At 45.5% G+C, this 25,714-nt stretch overlaps 1 protein-coding gene across 1 annotated transcript; it reads right to left on the bottom strand.

Moving 5' to 3' along the window:
• Nucleotides 1–1,552: 1,552 nt before the first annotated feature.
• On the bottom strand, nucleotides 1,553–19,401 carry CBX7 (chromobox 7). The gene is made up of 6 exons (XM_035127549.2): nucleotides 18,909–19,401; nucleotides 16,583–16,626; nucleotides 11,067–11,132; nucleotides 9,656–9,722; nucleotides 7,381–7,714; nucleotides 1,553–3,797 (listed from the first exon to the last, which is right to left on the bottom strand). The coding sequence occupies exons 1-6, from the start codon at nucleotides 18,975–18,977 to the stop codon at nucleotides 3,637–3,639; spliced, it is 741 nt and encodes a 246-aa protein (XP_034983440.1). The 5' UTR covers nucleotides 18,978–19,401; the 3' UTR covers nucleotides 1,553–3,636.
• Nucleotides 19,402–25,714: the final 6,313 nt, after the last annotated feature.

Here is a 25,714-nt window from a genome sequence, read left to right as displayed (position 1 = left end):
CAGTAAAAACAATGTGGAAAATGGATGTTACGAAAAATGGGGAGGGGGGAATGAGAGAGAGAGAGAAACCCAATATTGCCCAGCCCTTTTATGGATCAGAAACTATTCATGGAGATGGCCTTGAGTTGCCCACTTTTCTGACCCCTGGAGCTTTGCTGCTTGATCTGGAGGAATTTAAATGGGAAGGATTTTATGGCACAGAGAAGCCTTTCAGGGCATTATTGCCTGCTAATTTCTGCAGATCAAGCCACTGTTAAGAGGCACAGCTTCAGAGGATGGCGAATAAGTTGGTACTGGTTGGCAACCCAACCCATGCATTCAGATCCTGCAATATAATCTGCTGATATGTCTCAGTTCAATAAGTACCTGATTTTTTTTTTAATGAGGCCATTTGTTCATTTCTGCAAAATGGTCCATTAATGTAATATAGACCCACCAGGCCCCCACAAGAGACAGCAATGGGCGCAAAAAGCTTAAATTCTAGCGGTGGAAATAACAATGTTATCCTCAAAACACTTGAAGCAGCCAAAGCTCCCATGAAACATAAGGAGATCTATAGCTCTAGCCTTTTGGTGAATTAGACTAGAACCTAACTAAAGAAAGGAAATTTGGGGGAAGTTATCCCAACCTGTGCATACACAATAGTAAAATAATAATAATAATAATAATAATAATAATAATAATAATAATGCCATTTTTATCTGCTTCTAGTTTCTGGGAAGAGCCTTTCCAGTTCTCACATTCTGTCCAGGCCTTACATTAAAAAGAAATCAGCACCGAGTCAAGCTCTTGCATCACTAACATTGTCTGGAAAGTGGAATATTTATAGCCAGGCATCCAGATAACCCAGATGTCCTGGTATTCTGCAGCCTGATGGAAAGACAAAGACGAGGCCAGAATAAACTGAGGGACCATGTCCAAGAAGCCAGCCCTCCTTTGTTAGCATGAATAGTTTGAGATAGCATGATTTATACCTTCAGACCCAGCAATGACCTTTCTCCTTTTAGCAGCTCTGGGACAGGAGAAAATCCATAGCACTTGCACTGCTTTTAAAAACAGACACTATTATTGAGGATGGGAGGTGACGCTCTTGCACAGTACCGAAGTGTTCCTCCAAAAACTGGTTTTGGGTCTGTGGTGAAAGATTTCTTGCAGGTATCTGGGACTAGAAACCCCACAGGGTGTTAAATTCAGCTTTCACAATCTCTAGAGACTAATGTAATTTCACACACCTAGGGGAAGAAATGTTCTTTGTAAGCTAGACGATGAGGTCAGTAAATAAGATCATGAGAAGGTGCACAGCAACATTCTATTGCTCCATCAGTTTCTCTTTCACCCCCTAATTCCTAAACAAGTAAATGCAGGTGTCAGTTCCATTCATTTCAGTGGGATATACACCCTTGCCTTCTAGCTTGCCATCCTCACTCTCCAAAGGAAGATAAATTTTGTGGAACTTTCCCTTTTGCTTAAGTAAACTTAAAGGAGCACACAAGCACAAGAAAATATTCTAAAGCTATACAGTTCATAGATACCACCGTTCCTTTTTTAAAAAAAGTCACAAAGAAGTCCAGCACAAGTTTCAAGGCATTGAAGTGCAAGACAAGGCTCTATAGAAGTGCAAGCAGCTTCTCCCTGGCAAAGGCTAAGATGTTCACACACACACACACACACACACACACACGTTTGTCAAGAAAACCACACAAAAGTATCAGAGGCTCCAGTGTTGAACAAGAGAGATAACATCAAGGGCAAAACTGAAGTGGAAGAATTTTATAAGCCTCATAAACATATTTCAACCCCATTCCCTTTCACTCCAATATTTCTGACCCCTTACTTTGATCAGACAGGACAATATTGGCCAGTGTCCATATCTGATACACTACCAATTCAACAAGGCAACAGCTATAATTCTTCCGACTGCACAAGGAAGTTCTCACTGTATCATCACCTCCACTTTTACCCACCCAAAGACCCATGCCCCAAGAGATGTATGAAGCCAGTTTCATGACAATGGGCAGATAATGGAAGTCCATAGCAAAGCTTGAACATGAACTGAATTTTATGCAGCGTTCCTCTAGTATCCTGAGCCTGGCAAACATTTAAACACAAAACCAAAGAGATTCCCAACTACCTCTTGGAAGTTGGGAATGCCTTCTCCACCACCACAATTGATAACGAGAAGAAATGTCCAAACGGGACAGGCTGAAGCAGTTGTTCAAAATTAACAAAAAGTCTTCCAACTGTTTATATAAGCAGAATTGCAATTACCTGGCAACTCCATCTGTATGCATCCAAGACAACAGAAGCTACAGTTCATTACCGGATAGCCATAGTGGCTTAGTTCTTACACATAATTAATTATTCCATCAGCCTGCCAGTGGAACAAATATCTGCTTCTCATGTGGTTAGATCTGTTCCAACTGGGGTTCAGAGGTTTCATTGACACTGCATGCATGCTGATGCACATCCAACCCCTCACCACCATGACCCATCACCAGCCCTGTGGATCCTCCACACAGGACACAATCATACTCTGGGAGGATTCAAGCTTCCTAGGTCCAACTGTTTGCTAAGAATCCCTGCACATCTTCCAGAGAACCATTGGATGCTGCACATTGTAGAGCAGCCTCCCCATACCTTGTCCTCTCCAGATGTTTCAGACAATGAATCCCACAATACCTGCTGCGCGAGGCAAACAACAGTTGCAGCCGAAAACATTTGGAGGGCACCATGTTGGGGGAGGCTGTTCAAGAGCATGCTCTCAATGGGTGTGCAGTAATAGTCACTTTAGGATTCACTTTACCCCCTACTTAAACCAAATGTAATTTAGCTGTGCACAGACAGAAGTCAATGCAGACGTTCCCTAGAGTGACACAACAAAACAACCTGGAGTATAGGAAGTCTCCCAAATGTATAGCATGTGTGGAAGCACTGTGGAGGCCACATCTTGTACAGTACAGAGAAGGGCGGAAGCATCAAACATGGGAACTCAGCCACCCAAAGGAGGGGGACCACTGCTTTTCACAGACACCACTGGGAAGTGATGAAGTAAAATCTGAAGAATACGGGGAAATTTGTATTTGGCATCTCCCACTTTTCTGAACATTCACCCGGTCCTTCCTTCGATTGCAGATATGCTATAATTGATATAAGGAACGGGCATTTTTCCAGAATGCACTATGAATAAATGTCTTTGCCAGTGAAAAGAGCTTCCACTTCCCAAATGGACAAAGCAACAACACATAATATCTATATGCTCTCTCTGTGTCTTTATAACAAATGAGGAGGGGGGGAAATGTATAGGCACCCCCACATTGCCTTTTTCTTTTTTTTCTTTTTTTGCTTATTTGAAAGGGGAGTAAGGGAAAAAGAGAAAGAGAGAGCCAGTGAGATCAACAGTCAAAATAAAACCAAAATCCTCTGTAAACATTTGTGAAGGAAATTTTCCGGATTTTGCTTGTTAAATAATATAATTAAATCCACCCACCCTAGAAAAATCTGATTGGGAGCACGGCAGTGGGTTGGGAAAACACACACACACACACATGAAAAACAAAACGAAAAAGAAACAGAAATCTCCCAAGCATGAAGAAAAGAAAAACGATGAAATAAGAATAATAATAGAAAAATGCAGATTCAGAACGGGATGCTCCTGTCTCGGAAGAAGCCCTCTGCCATTTGTGCTTCTCTGAAAGTCACGGTAATGGAGTTTGCTGTGATGTCCGTCACTGTCACTTCATTTGGCGGCAGGGCGGGGCTCCAGGAAAGATTGCCTTCTGCTGCCTCAATGGAGCTCACTGTGGAAGAGGAATGAGGAAAGAGAACAGCATGTGAGAGGGAGGGGGAAACGGGAGACCAATAGGAATCAACAATCTTGTCCTCATGGAACAGGCTGGCCAGCTACGAACTGACGCAAATGGGGGGGGGGTGGAGCAAACACACAGACACAGACCAATAAATATGTGGCCTATGCAAACCACCTCAAACCCACTTTACAGGCTATAGGATTGAGACCTGCCCCCACCTGCTTATGCACTAAGCCACTGGTTTTCAACCAGTCTGCCATGGCACCCTGGGGTTCCTTGAATGATGGTCAGGGATGCCACGGGCAACAATGGCCTCTGCCCCTATTCCCTTCCCTCCCTTCCTCTGATGCCCTCTGCCTCCCAAAAGCTTGCACAGATGTTTGTGGCAGCAGCTCTGGCAACAAGCTCCCCAGGTGAATGGTCCCTCTGGGGCTGGCCAGGGGGTGCTTCACATGCCCCTGTGGGGCAGGGCAAGGAGGCACCTCTCTTTATGGCAGCTCAGAGACCTGGGGTGGCTGCCTGCAGGACTCCCAAGGAGAGGAGGCTGAGGGAACACTCCACAAGGGAGGGTGTTCGAGAAAGGGCGCTCAGCTTTGCATGCAAGGGGTGACAAAACTGGGCTCCTGAGCCCCACAGGGGTGCTGCAGAAAGGCGGTAATTGGGCAAGGGAGTCGTGGACCCAAAACGGTTGAAAACCTCTGCACTAAGCGAATCCTCTCACTTAAAAGGGATATAGTTTGGTATTGGGTTTACGCTGTGCAACAAACCAAGGAGATATTTTCCAGGTGCTTGTTATATGAAAAAGGAGAATTCGCCACAGAGCGGATGCTGTGCTTTCCAAATCCCTCAAAATGGATTTCCTTTTAATTGTCTCGTGGGAGTTTACATTTCCTCTCCTTCATAGGAGTTTCAAAACACATTTATTTACCGTACTCATATGGCCCTCATCAACAGCTGACAATGAGGGGCCCGCTTCTTAGACTTCTCATTTTGGACCTTATACATAAGAAAGCAGCAGCAATAATCCCACCCCCACGCCAAAAGAGATACATGGAGAGGGGAGGGAGGCCTCCATCTTCTCTTATTTACCTGTTCTGCACCCTCCTGTCCCACCTGGGAATGGAAAGTGGGCCCTTTAACTGGGTATTCCTGGCATCTCTCTCAGATATCTGAGGTGTGTCTACTCTCACCTGAGAAAGGATCCATTTCTCCCCGACACTACCCGGGATTCCACATGTGTGCTCACGTTGAAGGGAGAATAAAAAAAATAAGGTTTACATTTCTCTAGTAGAATTTGTCAGCTACACCTCAAGGGGCTTCACAATGAAAGCTACAATGGAAGGCTCCAAAGTACCCAACAAAATGCAGCAGCCATATTGTGTTATTGGGACTTGAGAAGAACTAGTCGACATCTTGGCTTGCAGCTGCAAATAATCTAAACCCCACTTTGCTCTTTCCAAACCAACTGTGCAAAAAGTGCAAATATCAACACAGATGGACACTCCTGTCAGATGCCTGTTTTACTTATTAGGATATTCATATACCACTATTCATTTTTTTATTTAAAAAAATCAGAGCGGTTTACAACCATCGTACACAAAACCCTATAGGAAACCATATAAAGATCTAAAGTCAGAGGTCAAGTAACAATTACAGAAGGGTATTTTCTGAACTGCAACCATGGTTTTGGCAGCATTTCTACCTCCAGCGATTATCTTTTGCTTTCCCCGCCTGTCACTGTGGGGAACCGCAGGCCAAGGGGGCCAAATGCAGCTCTTGAAACTGCCCCCAGGCCACACTCTTTCACTAGCCCTGCCTCACACCCCAAGTACTCCCTCCCTCCATATATATTTCTAATGAAACATAACAAAGTATAATAACAGATGCCAAATAAAATAGCAAAGGTATGAGAGACTATCTAGAACTAAACATATAGGAACAAACTTCCATACCAAACTCACACATAATAAATTAGTAAGGTCCCTACATTTTCACTTTTAAAGTTTTTTCTAAAGTACGTTTTCCAAGCTTAAAGGTTGCAAAGGTAGGCTTTACCATCTACAGACAATGCCTGCTGGAACTTTAGAAGCCACAATTTACATGCACTTGACTTTAAAGTCCTTCTTGGTTGGGCAAAGCTCCTTGACTAGCAGTTGTAAAATAAGTTATTTTTAGTGAAGCAAATTTGCTTCATTTGCATATATGCAAGTTGTACAATGCAGCTTTCTTGGCACATGATCCAGTTTTCCACAGGAACATCCCCCCCCCCTCAAACGATGGGGTCCATACAAACATCTTGGTGAGGATGGCACACTGGGTTTCAACAGTACCACTTAGCCCTCCAAGCAATGCATGTGTGTGAAAAAGCTCTCCAACACAGAAAGTGTTCCTCTACTTAAAAAGAGACTTCCTATATACACTAGGAAGTTTATATGCATTTTATACCAATCTAGGCTTTCCTTCGTGAAGCCCAATTGATATGGTTCAGCTGAGGGTGTGTAAACCGGGGAAGGACCACCAACCCCAAAACCAGACCTGGCTCCTTCCAAAGACAGTCGTACCATAGTTCTTGAACGCCTTGGTACTCGTACGTTTTGGCTCCCAAACGCCACAAAGCCGGAAGTGTTCCAGTTTGCAAACGTTTTTTGGAAGCTCCTGCAGCCAACTGGAAGCTGCGCCTTGGTTTTCGAACGGTTTCGGGAGTTGAACGGACTCCAGGAACGGATTAAGTTTGAGAACCAAGGGACCACTGTAATTTTTTGGGCCTGAAGCAACTTCAGCACATGGTTCTTGAAGGGTTTGCTACAAGTCCACCACAAAAAATTAGCTACCCCCAGTACAGATTGATCTCTGTTAGATATCCTTTGCAATACCCACTAGCCCTCCCCTGAGCTACAATTCCCAAGGTTTTCAGGAAATAACTCTTAAACCACTTTAAATATGTAGCACAGATATACACCCAAGAGACCAGAGGGAGGTGGGGAGAAACTTCTCTACCAACATGGCGGCTTCTTCTTCTGTGATGGTCACCCACAGTAAGAACCCCGACAAGAAGCGCATTTACAGGCCAGCTGTCATTAAGAACCCTTGCAGAACACCAAGCTGGAAGGATGACATTAAGCGCTTCCTGTTGTGGGGATTTCAATCTACAGTTGCTGTTTTGGCAGGAGAGCGGCAGTGCTGCCTGCACAGATCCTGCTGGTCTGCCCAGACTAGTGAAGAAACGGCATGGAAATGAGCGCCACTGAAAAGTGTCAAGTGGTGATCAGATTCAGAGTGCCTACTAACCAAACACTCAGGGTTGTCTCCATCTAAGCCACACGCAGCTGGAATCAATGGACTTGACTAACGTAAGCCCATTGGTTTCAAGAGGTCTGCTCCAAGTAGGACTTAGCTGGGAACAATCCTAGATCTGAGATTTCCCCCTTCAGGTCAACCTGCAGGGGTAGCTGGCAAATAAAGGGTTAGCCCCAAATGGCATGCACAGTGTGCAACCGTTAAGAGAGAAACCTGGATGCCCAAGGAAGTGAGATGAGATGGGCTCTACGTAGCTGGGGGTGTTGCCAGCGCTTACCCTCTTTGCTGGCAGGCTGCGTGGCCTCATCCCAGTTGCTGGGGGTCTGCCTCTCCTCCAACGCCACTGGCTCCTTCAGGAAGAACTCCCGCCGACGGTTCCGATTCTCCAGGCTCGCCATGCGGGTGAACTTCTTCCTGGAAAGGCGCAGGTACTTCTGGTTCTTGCTCTGCTTCCGAAGCGGGAAGGGCAAGACAGTTGCTCCATTCTTCTCGGGCAGCTCAGTCTGCCCTCCCTTGGCTAGGCTGTTTCCTCCCCCAAACCTCCGTGAAAGAGAAAAGCAGAGTTTCTCTTTCCCTTTGTGTGCGCTTCGCAGGTCCATGCTATACAGCCTCTGCAAACAGAGAAAAGAAATCACAATTCTGCAAATGCCCCTGTATTTCTATGAACACCTGTAGCCACAGAACCATAACATCCTCGAAGAACTAGCTCAATATGCTCTTCACCTTATTATATATGTGTACACACACACACACAATAATTATTTACATGGAAGCAAAAAAACTGTAATGGAGAATGATCAACATGAGCACAACACATTAAGCATTGCTTTGAACACACGATACTGTGCAGTGCATCTTTCTGATGGGAAAGGTTAAGCCAAATTAGAGATCAGTAGGTTAACTTTGCCTGAAAATGCAGTAATTCTGTATATGCAGTAATTCTGCATACAATTCTGTATATGCAGTAATTCTTACATTTTAAGGAAAAGTGTCTTGTTTTAATCAAAGCTTCAAGATTTGGAGCCGGTGAGCTGTGTTCAGAACCATTTGACCAGGGTTCCGGTTTCCGCCGGCAGGAATGGCGGACCTGTTTTCCATCCCTCTGACCTTCGTAAGGAATTTGGCGGTTGCTAGGGGAGTAAATGGCAACCCCCTACCCTCTCCGGGGGTTACGGAGAGGGGCCGCTGGCCCGCGATGCCCCCAGACCCACTCCGACTGTTTATGGAGTGGGGGGAGCTTGGGCTGAAAAGCACTTACGAGGGCCAGGACTCCCGGACGCTAATCTGCATGGCGGGGATTTCCATGGTTAAAGAAGATAATTAGGCTTAAATCTATGGACATACTTCAGAAGGAGGGGAAGAAGCGCTGTTTACTGCTGAGAAATTTATGCTGCTGAGGGAGAGGAGTCAAAGGCTGTATATCATCTGGAAGAAGGATTGATGGGGACGGAGCGATAAGGGAATTGAGTTTTTTTTTATTTTTCTTCATATGAGTTACTTCGTACCTTCCCAGACGCGATGTCCTGGCTTGTTTGGAGTGAAAGAGAAGCAAAAGACTGTGTGAGTTGAACTTTATAAACTGTTGTTACTGAGCATATTTTTTAAAGATGTGGAGTTGCCGATGAGAAAAGCCCCCCCCCCTAGTCGGACGGAAGGAGTCCTGGACGCGTTCGGAGGATTTATGAGCTGTGACGCACTTTGAATTGGAGCAGCGACCTGAAGCTAAGTTCAGCTATAGGGCAAGGAGATCCATTAATTTACCAAGAGTTTATGGTTTGATGTTTGGGTCTTCTGCCTGGAAAAGCTGTAAATTTTATAAAGATCGTTAATCTTCATGGCTATGAGAGAAAACGAAAGTGATTTGAGCTTTTTAAGATGGCGCTGCTTCGACGCAACAGGGAGCTCCAGACTAAGAAGATTTATGGGGAGGCTGGACTGATTAACCCACACAGGAGAAAGAACATCTGTGAAACCTTGTTTGATATTTATCTCAGCAGCTGGGAAACAATCGGTTGAAAGTGGAAAACATCTATGTGACTGTAAGGGGAAGATCTGGATTATTATGAACTTGGAGGACGATTTGAACTTTAGAAAAAAGACGGCAGTGGACGGTTGCGAGGAATCCCCAATTTCTTGAAGCATGGGAACCCAAATAAAAAATTCTCTAGATGATTTGGCATAACATTCGGTTTGATTGATATATATATGTGTATAATTTGAAATAATGTGATATAATTGGTTTTAATTGGAAAATTAATAAAAATATATTTAAAAAAAAACAGAACCATGATTTGACATTAATTGCTCTGATTGTATTGGCCTTGGTGGTTGGGGATGAACTTTGTGTTTTTTCTTGTTACGTTTGCTTCTTTTCTTTTTCTGTCAGCTGCTTTGAGCAACTCCTTTGTGGAGGGACAAGCAGGGCATATATTTTCAAAATAAATGTAGAAGTACTTAAAAATATATACATGCATGTAGTGGATAGCTCAGTTGGTACAGCAATGCTGGGGCTTAAGAACGAACAGTGTAATTCAACAAACTTGGGCCCTTACCTGCAGCAAGAGACGTTTTGGTTTAGGGCCTCTCTTCCTGTAACCTGAGGCGCGATCTTTCTCTTCCCTGATGAGACAGAAGATACCTAGCAATTCCATTTGTTAACACAGCAAGAGCACCAACAAGGCCACTTGTCGATCCAGGTTATTTAAGGCATATCACAGAGCTGTTCCTTGTTCAAATACAAATCGTAGTGGAGAAGGGGGGAACTTTCATTTGGCTTGGTTGGTAGTTGGAGCTGTTCTTTCCCCCCACAACCTAATTCAGTAATGCTTAACAGAGTCAATACCTACCTGCTATACAACAAAAGAGGTTTAAAGACTGTCTCAAGGCAAATCTTAAAAAATGTAGTATAAACACTGACAACTGGGGAACACTGGCCTGCGAGCGCTCCAGTTGGAGAACAGCCTTTACTAAAGGTTTCATGGGCTTTGAAGAAACTCAATCTCAGGACGCAAGGGAGAAACGTGTTAAGAGGAAGGCACGCTTGGCAAATCCACACCGTGATCAACTCCCGCCTGGAAACCAATGTCCCCGCTGTGGAAGGACGTGTGGATCCAGAATTGGCCTCCACAGTCACTTACGGACCCATTGTTAAAATCGTGTTTATGGAAGACAATCTTACTCATCTACGAGTGATTGCCAAAGAAGAAGAAGAAGCAGCAGCTATACAAGCAACAACTGGGATCGGCAGTTCGGTGCATGCGAGCACACAAGCAGACACAAAACCCTATGTGATGGATATCACAGTCTAAAGCCGGCTTACGCTGCTGGTTTCTTTGAAACCATTAAGCGTAGTTTTGTGGTTCACACACAACAGGAAGCTCTGGTTAACTGCTATAGCCTGCCTTGTTTTCTTGCCGGTTCAAAGGGTGGGAGTGAAAGGAAAGGGGCTGAGTACATTCACACGTAGCTTGTGCATACCCTGCTTTAGCAACTCAGGATTTTCAGCTTAGTGTTATGCGCTAATGCAACCAATGGTAATTCCCATTGGGCTAGGTAACATACTGATATTTTAGACCCTAACTTCACATTATGGGAAGACACATGGCGGCTGCTGCCATACATCTATCCAACATGGGTTGGTGGCACATATTTATTTTCCTAGTAACATGTAGTCCAGGCAGCTAGGAATATTGTCATTTGTCTTATTGTTGGGCAGGTGAAGAGGCTGCAGCGTATTCTGGGAACTCTTTGCACTGGGGTGCTCTCAGGTAATTGAGCCATAGCACAGAAGCCTCAGTTCAGCCGGGTGTCTGCTCTTTCAGAATAAAGAGCTTAATTATTAGCTCTCCTTGCCTTGAAAGCGGAAGAGAGAAACTCTCTAGCCAACCTGACCATGCTAGATCTCTTTGATGCAAGGCCTCTTGTTTTAACCTCTCCCCCAAAATAAAAAGGAAATATTCTTACTTCTCTTCATAAGCCATCACCAGGCGAGGGTCAAGAATGTGATCCTCTGGCTCCCATGTGCTGTATCTAAGAGGGAAAATGTCAGTCAAGAGAAAACCATCAAATGGCTTCTGGTCAAGTAGGGTGTCGCTAGCACTGTCAAAGTTCTAGCACTTTCCCCCTTATCAACTGGAGACTACAATCCACTTAACAGCTGAATAATAAAGTATTTGCATTTCCCACCCAAGGGTTCTGCCAATAAATTCTTAAAATAAAATGTATACCATACCCTTCTACTTCCGCACATGGAATGGATCAAATAAGTGACAAACCTTCTTTGAAAAAAGGGGATCATAAACTCTCTGTTCTTCAACTATAGTCTCCTCAGTCTTAAATCTGCCTGTTGCAGCCAACAGAAAACCGGATTCCCACAAAACGTTTCCTATGCAGAACCCTGTGCATTTCACCGGCTTATTCTTTCAATGGCAGGATCTTACTAGGCTACTAGATTTGGAGATGCTACAGTGTTTCTTGCCTGCGTAGTTAATGACTTTAGAGCTGTGAAGTATGATTCATTAAAGCTTTTATTTTTTAAAGAATTCAGAAACTGATCTCTGAACACATGGTACTTTAGAAGTATTTTTACGCTTCCTGTCAATCAACTATGGTTCCAGAAGGTGGCATAAAACTTAAAAACCAACACAAAATACAATACAAAGCCACCCAGCGGGGAAGAGGAACAAATTCCAACCAGGAAATCTGGGGGAGGGGGGGGCAAAAGACCCCCCCCCCAGAAAAGCATCATCATAGGCTTCAGGCAGGCAGGAAGATGGCAGGGAAAAGAGAATGAATGAAAGAAAAAACAAACAAACACTGTGACCACATCTCCTGTGGTGGATACATACATAGAATGGTCCTCTGAAGATGATTTAGATGCCCAGGTCAGGTAGACATTTGGGAGAAGGCTATCCTTAAGATACCCTGGCCTAACCCATATTGCTTTAATGGCAATTAAAAAATAAATAAATCAAAGCCAGCCTGTTGAATTGTGCTCAAACTATAAGACATTACAGTTTCTATGAAGACACTACAGATTCTACAGTATACAGTATATTCCTGCGTATAAGACTGCTTTTTAACCCAGGAAAATCTTCTCAAAAGTCAGGGGTCGTCCTGTACGCCGGGTCGTATTTCTTATACAGTGAGTGTATCCCAAACTCTGTATTTTAACTGGAAAAGTTGGGGGGGTCATCTTATATGCCCAGTCGTCTTATACACCGGAATATACGGTACTTCAAGTGGCTCACTATCACCAACTTCTTAGCAATGTATTCTGGGCCAGTGGATGCTTCCAAACATACCAGCTCCATGTACAGGGCATTACTGTAATCTAGCCTTGATGCCATCAGAGAATTAATTATATTTTATTATATATGTAATTATATATCACTGGCCTGTACTATAGTACAGCAATGCTAATAGATGTTTATGGCTCACTGCGATGTGCAGAACCAGGCCGGTGTGATTGCAAGAGGAGAGGATGTTGCAGATGTTGATGGTGTCAAGTTTTTAACACATTAGGGAGGTGAAAAATCTTCAGTAATAAAAGTTATTTTGAAAACAGTTAGAGAAGAGCTGCTGTTTATGCCACAGGTATAATTTCTTCTAAATGATACACAAAATGTGTAAAAAAAAAAAAGATAAGAGAGGGAAGAGGTGGGGAATGTGTTAATAGCTTCTAAAGTGCTTATAGCAAATAATTGGAGGTAGCTTTGGTAACTTAGCCACCCCATGTTATCTTGTAAGCCGGTAGCAGATTTATGACTGCATGGTGGAAAGGAAAAAAAGTCTATGCAGAGATGCATGATGAAACGGCAGCTATTTATATTTCATTTGGTATGAAAAACATCCTGCAAACAGGGGTTATGCTTTAAAGAAAAACTGTATATATAATATGCACAGACAGGATAGCAGTCAATTAAGTTTGACTCTGAAAGTAGACCTATGGAAATGAATGGACTTAACTTGGACATGTCCATTCATTTCAGTTGGGTCTACTTGAGTAGAACTTAGTTGAATCCCACCCATAGACACACAGTTGCAGCACCTACACGTGAACCCTTTTTAGGGAAGCTTTTAATGTTTAACAGACTATTGTATTTTAATATTTTGTTGGAAGCCGCCCAGAGTGGCTGGGGAAACCCAGCCAGATGGGCGGGGTATAAATAATAAATTATTATTATTCATTTCTCACAAGCCAACTGCACACAGCTGCTCCTCCCTGCTTGTACTGGGGAGAAACAAAGCATGATCCCTTGTTCAAACCTGGTGCTAAGCCATGGATCGTGGCTCATTTCTCTCCAGGACAAGCAAGGAAGAGCACAGCAGGCATATTTGGAACAAGCCACAGTTTATGGTGTGCACTGATGCACAAACCAGGTTAGTGGGATTGCAACAGAAGATTTTATGTAGGTTGTCTCCATGTTTACTTTTCTAAAATAATAATAATGAGATTATCTTTCTGCAGCAGTAAACAAATAAATACAAAAACCCTTCCATTCTGGTGACCTGTCAAAGAGGAAAGGTTAGAAGATGAACCTCAGAGGCAGCGTAGGATCAGGACCTGAGAGGATCTCAGCTTTAATCCTAACTCAGGAAATGACTTTCTGGGCACCCTTAGGCAAATTCCCATCTCTCCAAGTTATCACAGCTTTTTTCTTGCCAAGCTGAAAAGCAGGATATATATATATTTTAAATAAATAAATTGCTCAGCCTTGATTTCTCCTGCAATGTGAAATGGAAAAAACCCAGCAGCTGACTCCCACACGCCTGCCTTGCAGCAGGCTTTTTTTTTTTTACCTGCCCTGAGGCTTTAGGGAATGAGGTGTGATGTTAAATAAGTCAATACATTTACTTCAGAAGATGTCTCTCACATCCAGCTCTCAGGGGAAGGGCAAGGTTATAAATAGCTTACATCGCCAGCTCTGTTTTCATTAATTCTTATTCAGTCCTCATCATTAGCCAACCTCTACCTCCCAGTAAGAGCTCTTCCTCTGCCCATGCCATCTTTGCTCCAGCCTGCTGTACGACCAAAAAAAGTTACCAAACCAGAAAAATAAAAACGTGAGCTGAGAAAATGTTTTGCTCGCTTGCTTTCTACCTCCTTGCTGCACGGAATTTTGCCATTTGTTCTGGCAAGCGTTTGGGGGGGGGGGGGGGAGAGAAGAAGAGTAACGGATGGGGAATGTATTAGATCTGTTTAAAAATGTCCTATGGGTGTTGCCCATTCCTCTGCAGTTCAGCTTCTTGCTTGACTGCAGTGAGAAAACACTGCATACAGTATAGAAAAACATTGCAGCTCGGCACACGTAGACACACACACAGAGAGAGAGAGGGGGGCAGGCCAGACTGCAGCAGAACTGCAGACCACGCATTCTGGGAAATACAAGTCACATGATTGCCTTCCTCCCCCCCCCACCCCTTTCAAACCCAAGTTGTAAACAAGCTTGCAGCTGACTCAGAGCCATAACCCTTCAAATCCCTGGCTCTGAGCTCCTATGGGTGGGGCATGCAGGCCATTTTTTTTATTATTATTAAAAAAAATTGTTTGGAAAAGGCATACAGAAAATCAGGAGCAAAAGAAGAGAGCATGAGCAGGGAAAAGGCTGGGGAGGAGAGAGGCCAGACAGTTTGAACCATAACCATTTGCCTGCTTTTTTCCAAGCCAAAACTGGGAAGGGGTAAGGAGTAAACGGATGCAGAGATTGGGGTGCTGCTGCTGTACATTGCCCGTTGTTTATAACATATCCAGTGGCAATCAAGAAAACGAACAAAAAATATTTGTAGCCGTATTTTAAGCACAGCTATGACCTCCGTGTTCTTAAAAGAACTTATCAGTCAATCTTCAGAATGGTTTGTTCATTTATTGGTGGGTCTAAGAAGCCCTTATTTTTTTCAGTCCTAAGAAAAGCTATGAGCTCATCATATCCTTTATTTGAGGGTTTGTTTCACTTTGGAGCTTGAGGGTGGGGGGGAGATAGAGCAGTGGAAGACTGCTACGTGGAACTTAAAGAGTGCCACTGAAAAATACTGGAAAATCACCATGGATTAGGAAACAGCAATAGCATACTCCTTTCCCCTTAAATACGATGTGACTAACGAATAAATCCAGCCAAACTCTAATTTGAAGCCATCTTGGGGGAAGTGTTTAGCTAATGAGCTTGACAACACCATGTTGTCAGCAGCAGCACACATTGCTAATATGGAAGACAGAACACATCTCTCTTCCCAGTCCAAAAAGGAATTTATTTAATTTTTGCTGTGGCTACACAGAGCTCAGAGCGAGCAGGAAGGTGGATACGCTCTGCTCTGTTTTTGCAGAGCGCCTATATTCTTGCAAGTTGTTAAATTGCAACTTCTGGATTGCATCCGACATGAACAGGCACTTAGCCCCTTCTCAATTATTTCATTAAAACAGGGGTGGGGGTGGGGCTGTGACCCTCTGGATGCTGCTGAACTACAACTTCCACCATCACTGGCCATGCTGGGAGCCGGAGTCCGAACAACATGTTGGAGGGCTTCAGTCCCCACATACCCCTGCATTAAAATATGCAAGATACTACTCTGCCCGCACTATAATCCCACACGGGTAGAAGAAAGAAGATGCCTCCCTATTGCAATGCAGTTTCCTCTGGGGAGGCATGAACTAGCAATAATCACCAGGCATCAAACTTGCAGCTGTTTAAGCGATATCCCTTGGTGGAAACACCTCTGAAAGAAATAACCAGCGGCAGGTACTGCCTCATTCAAAAGGAGGGGTGAGGGGAGCATTATGCAGCCAAATGCATGTTAATACCTCACTGGAAGTTTATTGTCAGGTATCCACAAACCCACTCAGGAGGATCAGGGGCAAATGCACTGATAGCAGCATGCTCTGGACAGCAGCACTGTAAAGATATTTTGCAGTATTTTGCAGCTATAATGAGGAGCCTTATTTTCACTGCAGTTTTCAATCAGGTGAAAAAGCAGAGCTCCTTCTCTTCTTCATACTGCCCCCCCATATAAGAGGTGACTGTGCCCCTCTCCCAAGTCCTCTGTTCGCACTAGAGAATGCTGCAGAGAAGGGGAGATTGCTACCGGCCACAAATAATGGCTCGGCTCGGTGCTAAGCCAACGTTTGTGTACCCCTGTTTACTGTTCTGCCGTTACTCTACTGGAGTTGGAGCAAACACGTGAAGGGCAACTATTTCCTTGGGACTACTCCTGCGATTTCTTTTTTTAGAAGACTTAAGTTCAAGGTATCTTTAGGGTTCCAGAGGAAAAGGAGCCACCTGCTAATTGAACTGTTTCCATCACCACTCCAAGGATACGCATTTGAAGAAAATGTTCAATAAATTAGAACTCTTGGTTAAGTAGGGCCAGGAAGGGAAGTAAGGGAAGAATGATGTTCCTTTTGGAAATGGGGCCAACGAGAAACAAAACACAGAGGACAGATAATTAACACAAATGCAGCTTTACAAATATACCCCAGCACTTACTTGGGGGGCCATCCTTTCCATTTCACAAGATATTCCACTTTACCCTATGGGAGGGAAAGGAGAGACAAAAGGGAAAAAACAAAATCAATAACTGAAAAAAGTAAAGTAAATTGGGTTGGCAGGATGTGAACCATAATAAACCCCTTCACAAATTTCAACTTGTCCATTTCCTCACATTGGAAATTTCAGCATCTCCTCACTGAGCTACATCCCTAGGTAGGTTTGCCATGCAGACCTAAGCAATGGCCCTTTTTCAAGAGGGTCTTCTTGCAGAATGATCAGCTAGAAAGCATATACAGAGACCCAACAGAAAGACGAATCAAAGCATATACACGCAATTAAGAAGGAATGCTTAAGAATTGGGAAGAAAAATATCCTTTTAAAAAAAATTCTGAAGGATCCTGCTGCATTGCTTGCTCGATATCTGTCTGCCTTGCTCTTCTCATTCCCTCTCCTACGAAATACCTCTCTCTTGGCACGCAAGCTCTCTACTTACAGCATTCTATAATATGATGGATCACATGCCATCTTCTAGATGGTCTAATCTTATAAAAATGAATGGAAATGGAGCATGTGGCTGGGCTACAAGAATGGCTCTCAATGTCTCAGGGAGACCTATCCAGGCAGCTGCTAGGGGAGGTATCATTTCCCACCCCACCCTGTTTACACATCCTCATTGACCCACAATAAAGGATGCAAGCCTACCTGTCAATTTAATACAGAAGGTTTTGTTCCTCTACTGCATGATCAGCAAGCCAACCCTAAAGTGATGGTTTCATTTCCTACCATACATGGATGGATAAGGAAGGCAGGGGAAATAAATACCGAACAATCAGCAGCATTCAGAGATTATTATAGGCGCTCTGAGCTAGTATGATGTGATACGGTTCTTTTTGGCCCTGTGACAGTTGTCTCCAAAATGCATAACTCATCCCCTCTAGGAAGGATTGTGAAGATGCATAAGACCAGGAGGACAAAAAATGGGGGGGGGGGGACCCACCACCTATGATTATCATAAATTTTAAGTATGATGCTATTTCCATTTCCAGAATGGGTTGCCTTAACTTGCAAAAGTCAAGGCAAGCTTCCCAACCCTCTGGTGTGAAAATATACATCTAGGGACAGTAACAGCGCAATCAGTAGGACAGTAAGTCCTTCTGAATTTAATGGGGCTTACTCCCAAGTAAGTAATGTTAGGACTGGACCCCAAATCACCCAAATGTCAAGATGTTCACAGTCTCTCAATGTCCAAGTTGTTGAGCAAGCCCTTCATACAGAGAGATGGGTGGTAGTCATATTTTCCGTTGCTGAGCTAGCGGCCCTTAAGAAATTGATAGCACAGAGACCCCCAAAAGACATATAAAGCATACAGTGAATCGCTCACTTGAAATGAATGGCCTAAACAACAAGGCAGAGCTCTGACAAGAACACCATCAAGTCCATGCAATAACACTCAAGATGTTCCAGTGCCCATCTCAAGTTTCAATCATGCCTTTGGTGCCAACCACCATATATTTAAAGCTGGCAGGGCTTCCAGGAGACCCAACCTGTTTCTCTTCCCACAGGAGTGGAAATGAGGGAAGTGGAGGAAATGGTTCAAACTGAGGAGTAGGGGCTTTGAGAATGTGACACCCGCTAACACCTAACGGGCATGTTGGATGTTTCTCCTCCAGGAGAACTCCTTCTACTGCAACACCTCCACTTTACTATGGGGGGCAAGTAAGGTTCCAAAGTGAGCCTAAGGGTGTGCAATCTAAACGCACACTTGCCACTGACCCGGGAGTAAGCCTCCTTGAAGTCAATGGCATTTACTTCCCAGTAGAAACACGCAGAGCAACACTGGGCGAAGTCGTGCCCCCTGTGTTCACCCTCCAGCAAGGGGTCCCAACCGGTGGAAACCATTCATGCCAATCACCAGGACTGCCACACAACCTCGCCTGGAGCATGACAGCCAACCCATGGCCATGCCTTCAGGGGAGGGAGAGTGACAAGGGCTTCACTGCCGCCCCCTGGCGGCAGGATAATGAGGCGCTCCGCCGCCACGCCCCCCTTACTCGCACCGTGGCATGCGTATGAGATGTGGGGCGTCGGGGTGGGAAGCATACGATGCCGAGGTGTTACTTATAGCACCACCACTCCTAGAGGCTTCTCCTAGGCGAGAAGGAGCCTCTGTGACCCCTGCCTAGGAGTCAGTCACATAGATAAGGCTTAGAAATAGAAATCAAAGTGGGGCCCGCGTGCCTCTCCTACCTATTTGACCGCTGTTTGCAGCCCGGGGTAAGGGGGGGGGAGAGAACACGAGTGGGGAGACGCCAGCAGAACCCACCTTCCTTATGCGCTTCTTCCTGATGCTTTCCACCGCAAACACCTGCTCCCCGATAGCGGAAAGCTCCATACAGGGAGAAGACGGAGAGGAGGAGGAGGAAGCGAAGGCGGCTGCTCGCGGATTCAGTTCTGCGTGGCGCGGGCTCCTGATTTTGCTGCTGTTGCTGCAGCTCTCGCGCTTACTTACTCCACACTCACACGCGCGGCGGGGCTGGGGGGGGGGAGAGAGAGATAGAGACGCACGCACACCCTTCGCGCGCTCGCTCAGGCACGCCGCCGCTAACGTTCCATTTTAGAACCTGCGCAACATTTTCCCAGGCGCGCGCTAGTGAGAGCAGCGCCCCCGCCCTCCTTTTCTCGCGAGCGCCGGCTGTCAGCGAGGCACCGAGCGCACGGAAGGAGCAGCCGCGCCAGCCTCAGACCTGATTGAGCGGCGGCTCCTCCTCCTCCTCCTCGCACACAACAAGTAACCTGCCCGAGCGCGCGAGATAAGTCCCAGCTCCTTGGCGCCCGGGCCTTTATTTGGCGCGCCCGCGCGAGCGAGCTGCCCCTCTCCGACGCTTCCTTCCTGCAGGCAGGGAAAAGAAGAGCCGAGCAAAAAAAGCATATGTTAAAGATGGGGCGATACATACCGGAGGTGGAGTGAGTGGGGGAGAGAGAAGACTCGCGCGCACCGGCGCTTAAAGCTGGCGGCGCGCCTGGGAACCCTGGAGAGCAATAGCATTTTTATGCAGTACGCGCACCCGTGGCAGAGGCTGCGATCCTCTGCGCTTACCTTGGCGCGAGCTGCGGGGAAAGAGGCCGTTGCTCAGCGGTAGAGCATTTGCTTTATACACAGCGGGTCGCAGGTTCCGATCCACGGCATCTCCGAGGCAGAACGGGGACGGATCCTGGAGGGAACCGCGCAGCTAAGTCAATACTGGACTGACTCGCTGTAAGCAGCCAACTAAGTTCCTGCCCCACCGCTAGATTCTGTGGGGCTTACTTCTCTGAGCAAGCATGCGTCGCACAAGCAAAGGCGGCACCCGGGAGGGTCCCAGGGTTACTGAAGCGCAATCGCCCCCGGGTTGTGTCCGTCCCAGTCGTCGTCGTCGCCCCCAACACACCATCCCCTGCATCAGGGAATCAGTCCCCTACATCAGGGGATTTTCCTGTATAGAAGAGGGATCGCGAACCCAATTTAGGCCCAACAAAGTAAAAAAATTCCTTCAGTAGCACCTTAAAGACCAACTAAGTTTATATTTTGGTATGAGCTTTCGTGTCCATGCACTTCTTCAGATACCCTTAGTCCCGTCCCCGCAAGTATTTTTCGAGCAGAGTTTTTCAGCATGGCTAGTTCTATAAAATTCATCTCAATGAGGGCTTCGTCGCGCAGCAGACATGAGCTGCAAACATTTGGCATCCTGCCGTCCTGTCATAGATCAGGTTGTGCTCTTACTGACCCTAATTCCAAGTAGCATTATATTTCCCTGCCTCAGTTTCCTGCTTCCTTGACACCTGTCACACGCATCCCTTATTATTATTATTATGAAGCTACGTTGCAGACAGACATTCAACAGGTGGTGTATTTCACTAATGGAAAAACATTTCTCGACACAAAAGTGTCCGTTATCTCACACACGAATTTCATTCTTCCCATTTGCAAGGTTCTCCGAGCAGTGAGGGTGGAAAACGTCAAGCATTCGTAGGTAGGCTCTGGACAATTGTTGTCAAAAACCCGCCTATAAAAGTTCGTTTGGAGAATGTGCATTTAGAAAAGGAATAACTAAGCTCCCTAGTACCACTCCCTTGTGCTTTTTATTATAAAGTCGGAACTTTCTTTTTAAACATACCCCTATACAATGTTCCTATTGGTTCCTTTCTACCCAGGGCCTTCCTTCCTTTGGTTTCATTGGCCCGTAGCTTTGCTTGTTTTCTTTCCGTTCCCCATAATTGGTCGACGTCGGTTAATTATTTCTCTTTTAATCGTGAAATCATCGCGGCCTTCCGGCCTGTCTCCAAGATTTCCGCGTGCTTGGTATTCTTAGACTCGCGAGTGGCGAACAATGAGGATTTGCGTTTGAGCTGTTTTTCAAACAGGATTATTACCACATCATTTTAAGCAAAGGAGTTAGTAGCAAAGTCGGTTTTTTAAAGAAAAAAATTGGATGTTTGAATGAAAGTATAGTATGTATGTGTACACACAGACACACAAGTTGCTGTCACTCAGAATTGTATTGGCTTCATATAGGGTTCTTTTTCTCTTTGATTGCTTCTGCACAATTAAGGTGACTAGTTATGCAATGCCAACGGAGAATGATCTACTGGTACTTCACATCAGATGCATGAAATTTTATCCTGAGTTACAGGCACGTGATATTCGTAGCTGCCAAGTTTTCCCTTTTCTCGCGAGGAAGCCTATTCAGCATAAGGGAAAATCCCTTTAAAAAAGGGATAACTTGGCAGCTATGGTGATATTTTGTGTTTATGTAACATTGTATGTAACATATGTGTTTATGTACCATTATGTAAATAACATTGGACAGTGTATGCCATAAATAGATTAGGCTCTAAGGTGCCACACAGACACTTGTTCATCTGGGAATTTTTTAGCCCAAAGGTCACATTTCCTCATGGGAAACCTTGGGACATACCAGTGGTGAACAGGACCAGAGGCAAGGTGGGTGGGGCTAGAAGCAAAAGTGGGTGGAGCAACAGGAGTGTCTCTTCACTCATACCTCCTGCTCAGCAAGAGGCATTAACATGTTTCAAGGAAACATCCCACCCAGGCAAAAGCAGTCAAGGAGGACTAGCACAGATCACAGATCACCAAAGGTCTGTGGCCTGGGGAGGGGCTTAGAGTCCCAGGGGCCTGATATAGAGTCTGGAGGGCCACATCTGGCCCCTGTGGGGCCTAAGTTTCCCTACTCCCCAGACTAGCACAGCTACTCTGTGAATTTATATGTACAGATGCAAATTTAGAAATGGTTAATGGAATGGATCAGACGGCCCTTCAAACAGGATGCTTTCAAAGAGAGGGCTGCTGCCCACTGCAAGCTAGGGCATACGGCCACCCTAAACACAATGGGGGGGTGCAACACGGGGGGAATCCAGCTGGCCCACACCTGCAGTGCACCCGTCTGAGCTCTTGCTGTATATTAGCTGTAGGAAAATCTAATAATGGGAGGTTGAAGGCATATTGTACCGTTGTGGTGCATTTGAATAGAACGAGATTCAGATTGTTTCAAAGCTACTGTGCAAGCAGACCAGCCACCTCAAGCAATGTGGCACTGGGCCACGGCAGGTAGGCTGAGGCAAAGGAACCAAAGCCCCAAGAAAAGGCAAGGCTATGTTCTCACATAAAGGCAAGCATGCTGCATATGGTCGATGAAAGCTTCAGCTTTAGGTCCCGTTTATGTGTGTGTAAAATCTTTTTTTTTTTAGAAGAAAACTTTACACATGCTCAGGAGAACTCAGCCTGAGCAGCCAGAATTTTTGCAACACATGGCAACTCCAGCCCTGACATCTACCCAGCAGATCAATTTGAGTGCAATGCAACGTGGGATCCGCACAGGAGTCCAGTTGCAGCCACATTCAGAATAGAAAACAGGCAGCTCCTGGAGAACGCAACGAGTCTCCCTGAAGACCTGTAGCTTTACAGAGCCCCAAGAAATGGCCTTGCTATAGCACGCACACAAACTGCCATTATTTCCTTAATGTCGCAAGAGCTGGCATCTGTTCAGGGCTGATCTCCAGAAGCCATTAGCAGCGAACACCTGCAGCGTCCTTGACTGTCCAAGCTTCTGAGCAAAGCCTGTGGATTCCCGAGCTGGCAGCAGATGGCACCCTCTACACTAACAATGGATGTGTGCTTGTCTTGGGAGGGAACATGATTCCCTCTCCACATAAGCAGTTGCACCACTTTGGAGCGGTGATGACTCCATGACTCCATGCATTGCCGCCCATAATGATATAAATTTCTTCCCATCATGTGGAGAATTTATATACTTGTGCTACTTGCTGCTAGGGGAGGCTCAGCAGGTTGCAAAGTACATGCATTTGCATGCAGAAGATCCTGGGTTCAATTCCTGTTTACTGTTAAAAGGATCAGGTAGCACAGCCTTCATCAACTTGGTGCCTTCCAGCAGTTTTGCACCACAACTCCCATCAGCCATTGACAGCACTGCGCCTCGATCAAAATACTGTATTTTATTTTATTTTAATCCCTCTACAGGCATCAATTAATTTATCAGTGTCAAGATGTTTGTTTTATCATTAACACACAGTCACTGAAATTACCTTTACAATTAATGTAATGATCATAGTCCGTATTCCTTGCGTTTCATATCCCTCTGACTGCATGGCTAACATTTCCCCATCCTTCCCATGTGCATTTCATGACATTAATCCCCAAACTACAGACAAACTACATATAATTTTAAAATAGACAAACATTTGTACAGCATGTATCTCTGACCAAGCAGCTGATGTTTTCACTGAGACTATATGTTACAGTGTGGCAGCTCTGCTTTAGTTTGTCTTTAATTTTGCATCATGAATGACACAGACGTGAGACAGTTCCTGCCCAGAAGGTTTAGTTAGTATTTAAATTGGATGGACAGCTTTTACCAAAGATAGTCCTTGCTTTACAAAAAAAAAACTTTGGCAGGCTGCATCCTGTCCTCTGCTTGTTACCCTTTAAAGTCTCGTTTACACCGGATCATCAGAGAGAGGGGTTTTGCAGTCGGATTTCCTTCCTCCTTGCAAAGTGTAGGCCCAGTTAACCTCCTTCAGAATGATTCTCATCCATCAACTCAATGAGCATGCAGAGGGAGGCCTTCAAAGAAGGAGCCCACAGCACACCTGCCTGCCGCAGGGGGCCTCACACTTCCTGGGCTGGTCACTGTCGGAGACACATTACAGGGTCAAATGAAGCGTATGGGGCTGATGGGGATTGGCAGGCCCCGGTGTTCCCAAAATTCCATTGCGAGGAGGAGCTGCTCCCAGCTGCTACTCAGGTTTGATAGGATGGGCACAGGAGGGCACAGGAAGTGGTTCCCATCAGGCATGGTCAGGAGAGAGGAGGGGTGCTTGGAGGGAAAAACAATCAAGAGTCTTGCAGCACCTTGAAAGCAAAAAAGGACAGTTGTGAAAAAATGTCTGTTGACTTGTGTCTCCATCATCAGTTGCATCCTCAGAGGAGGTTACATGGGAGGCAGTATTCCTTTTTCTTTCTTTAGAGGTAGCAGGTAGAAACACGCTGAACCCTGATGTTGACCCCTGATGGGGAACATTCCTATCCTCACCTGGAGATTGCCAAGGATTGAACCTGGCCAAAGCACAACCATTTTGCTATGGCCCTTTCACCTATTCAGGTAGCTCCTATAGCTTTAATAGTTTAGAAAGTTGGCATTTTGAAATGTGCTGCTTTTCCAAGTTGGCACCTGTCTGCTTCGAGAGACAATGGAGTGCACCTCTGGGGATGAAGTCAAACTGCTATGTTATCAGCATCGAAGTGACCACCACTGGCCAGTGGGTATTGAGGTCCTGGGCTGCCCAGATGACAAGACCCTCTACTCTCAGTCTTGCTAATGCGGTCGAAAGGAAAGCAGAGAGCAATACATTTGGTACCAACTTGGCTGCAGGAGTTGCCGGAAAGAGGCATACCAGGCGCCATCCAACCGTCTCAGGGACTCCACCTTTGTGTAGGGTTTACTCCTTAGCCTTTTCTTCTCCCCAAGATGTCCCACAAGGCAGTTGGAAGTTTAGGATCAGAGTTTTCCTTCTCCTAGCTAGATAGACTAATTTTCCAGGTTGATGAGCCCCACCTGCCCCTTACTTCCCTTTACAGCTTGTGCAGAAACCACCTTATTGATCGTTGGACCCACTATAAGTCTTGTTTGCTCAATCCAACCAATCCTGTCTTCACATGCAGAGGCAATCCCTAAATCACAGAGAGTTTGAAACACATTGGGTACGTCACCTCGTTTAGCCAGCCAGTCGAAGTCGTCTCCTGGGCTGTGGCTGCTGTCACATGCTGACAGCTTCTAGGAGCCGCAAGTGAGTGCTGAGTGCATGGTGAGGACCGAAGGTAGACAAAGTACCCCAGACAGTGCACAACCTGTCCCCCACCAGAGGTACTCCTCCTCCCTACACACCCCAAGTACTGTGTCAAGAAAAGCTCCATTTGCTGAAATTTCTCTAACCTATGGGACGTACAGGAAGGTACAGGATAACTGTAGTGCTGAAAGATTATCCATCTCCCCCATAAGAAAGGAAGAAGATCCCCAACGAATCCGGCCAAAGGCCCAGCAAATCCAGCATCCTGTTCTTACAGTGGCTAACCAGGTGCTTGAGGGATGCCTGCAAGCAGGACCTGAGTTCAACAGTGCTCCCCCCACTTGTGATCTCTTGGTTCCCCAGGCTGCATCTTCGGTCCTTCATCTACTCCCAGTATGAGGAACCTGCAGCCCTCCAGATGCTGCTGAACAACAACTCCCCTCATCCCTCACTTGCTGGGGTTGATGGGAATTGTAGTTCAGGATTATCGGGAGGGCCAAAGCTTCCCCAGACCTGATCTACTCTGAGTATTTTTCTCTTGTTTCCAGGATTACTATGAAACTAATGAAGCTTAAGCTTCAGGGCCCCTAATCCCAGAAGAGCCCCAGAAGTGACTTTAGTCCATATTGCTTTAAATTTTGGGGTATAGTAGACCCAATTTGAGATTGATTCATTTTTGTTGTTGTATCTATTTCAACACTCCCAAAATTTGAGAGCCAGTAGCACAGATTTTGTAAAGGTGTGGAGATTGGTTGTGAAACAACCCCA

Source organism: Zootoca vivipara, chromosome 10, assembly GCF_963506605.1.
Source record: "Zootoca vivipara chromosome 10, rZooViv1.1, whole genome shotgun sequence".
Taxonomy (NCBI): domain Eukaryota; kingdom Metazoa; phylum Chordata; class Lepidosauria; order Squamata; family Lacertidae; genus Zootoca; species Zootoca vivipara.
Note: the sequence above shows the minus strand (reverse complement) of the source record. Positions and strands in the feature narration are given on the sequence as shown.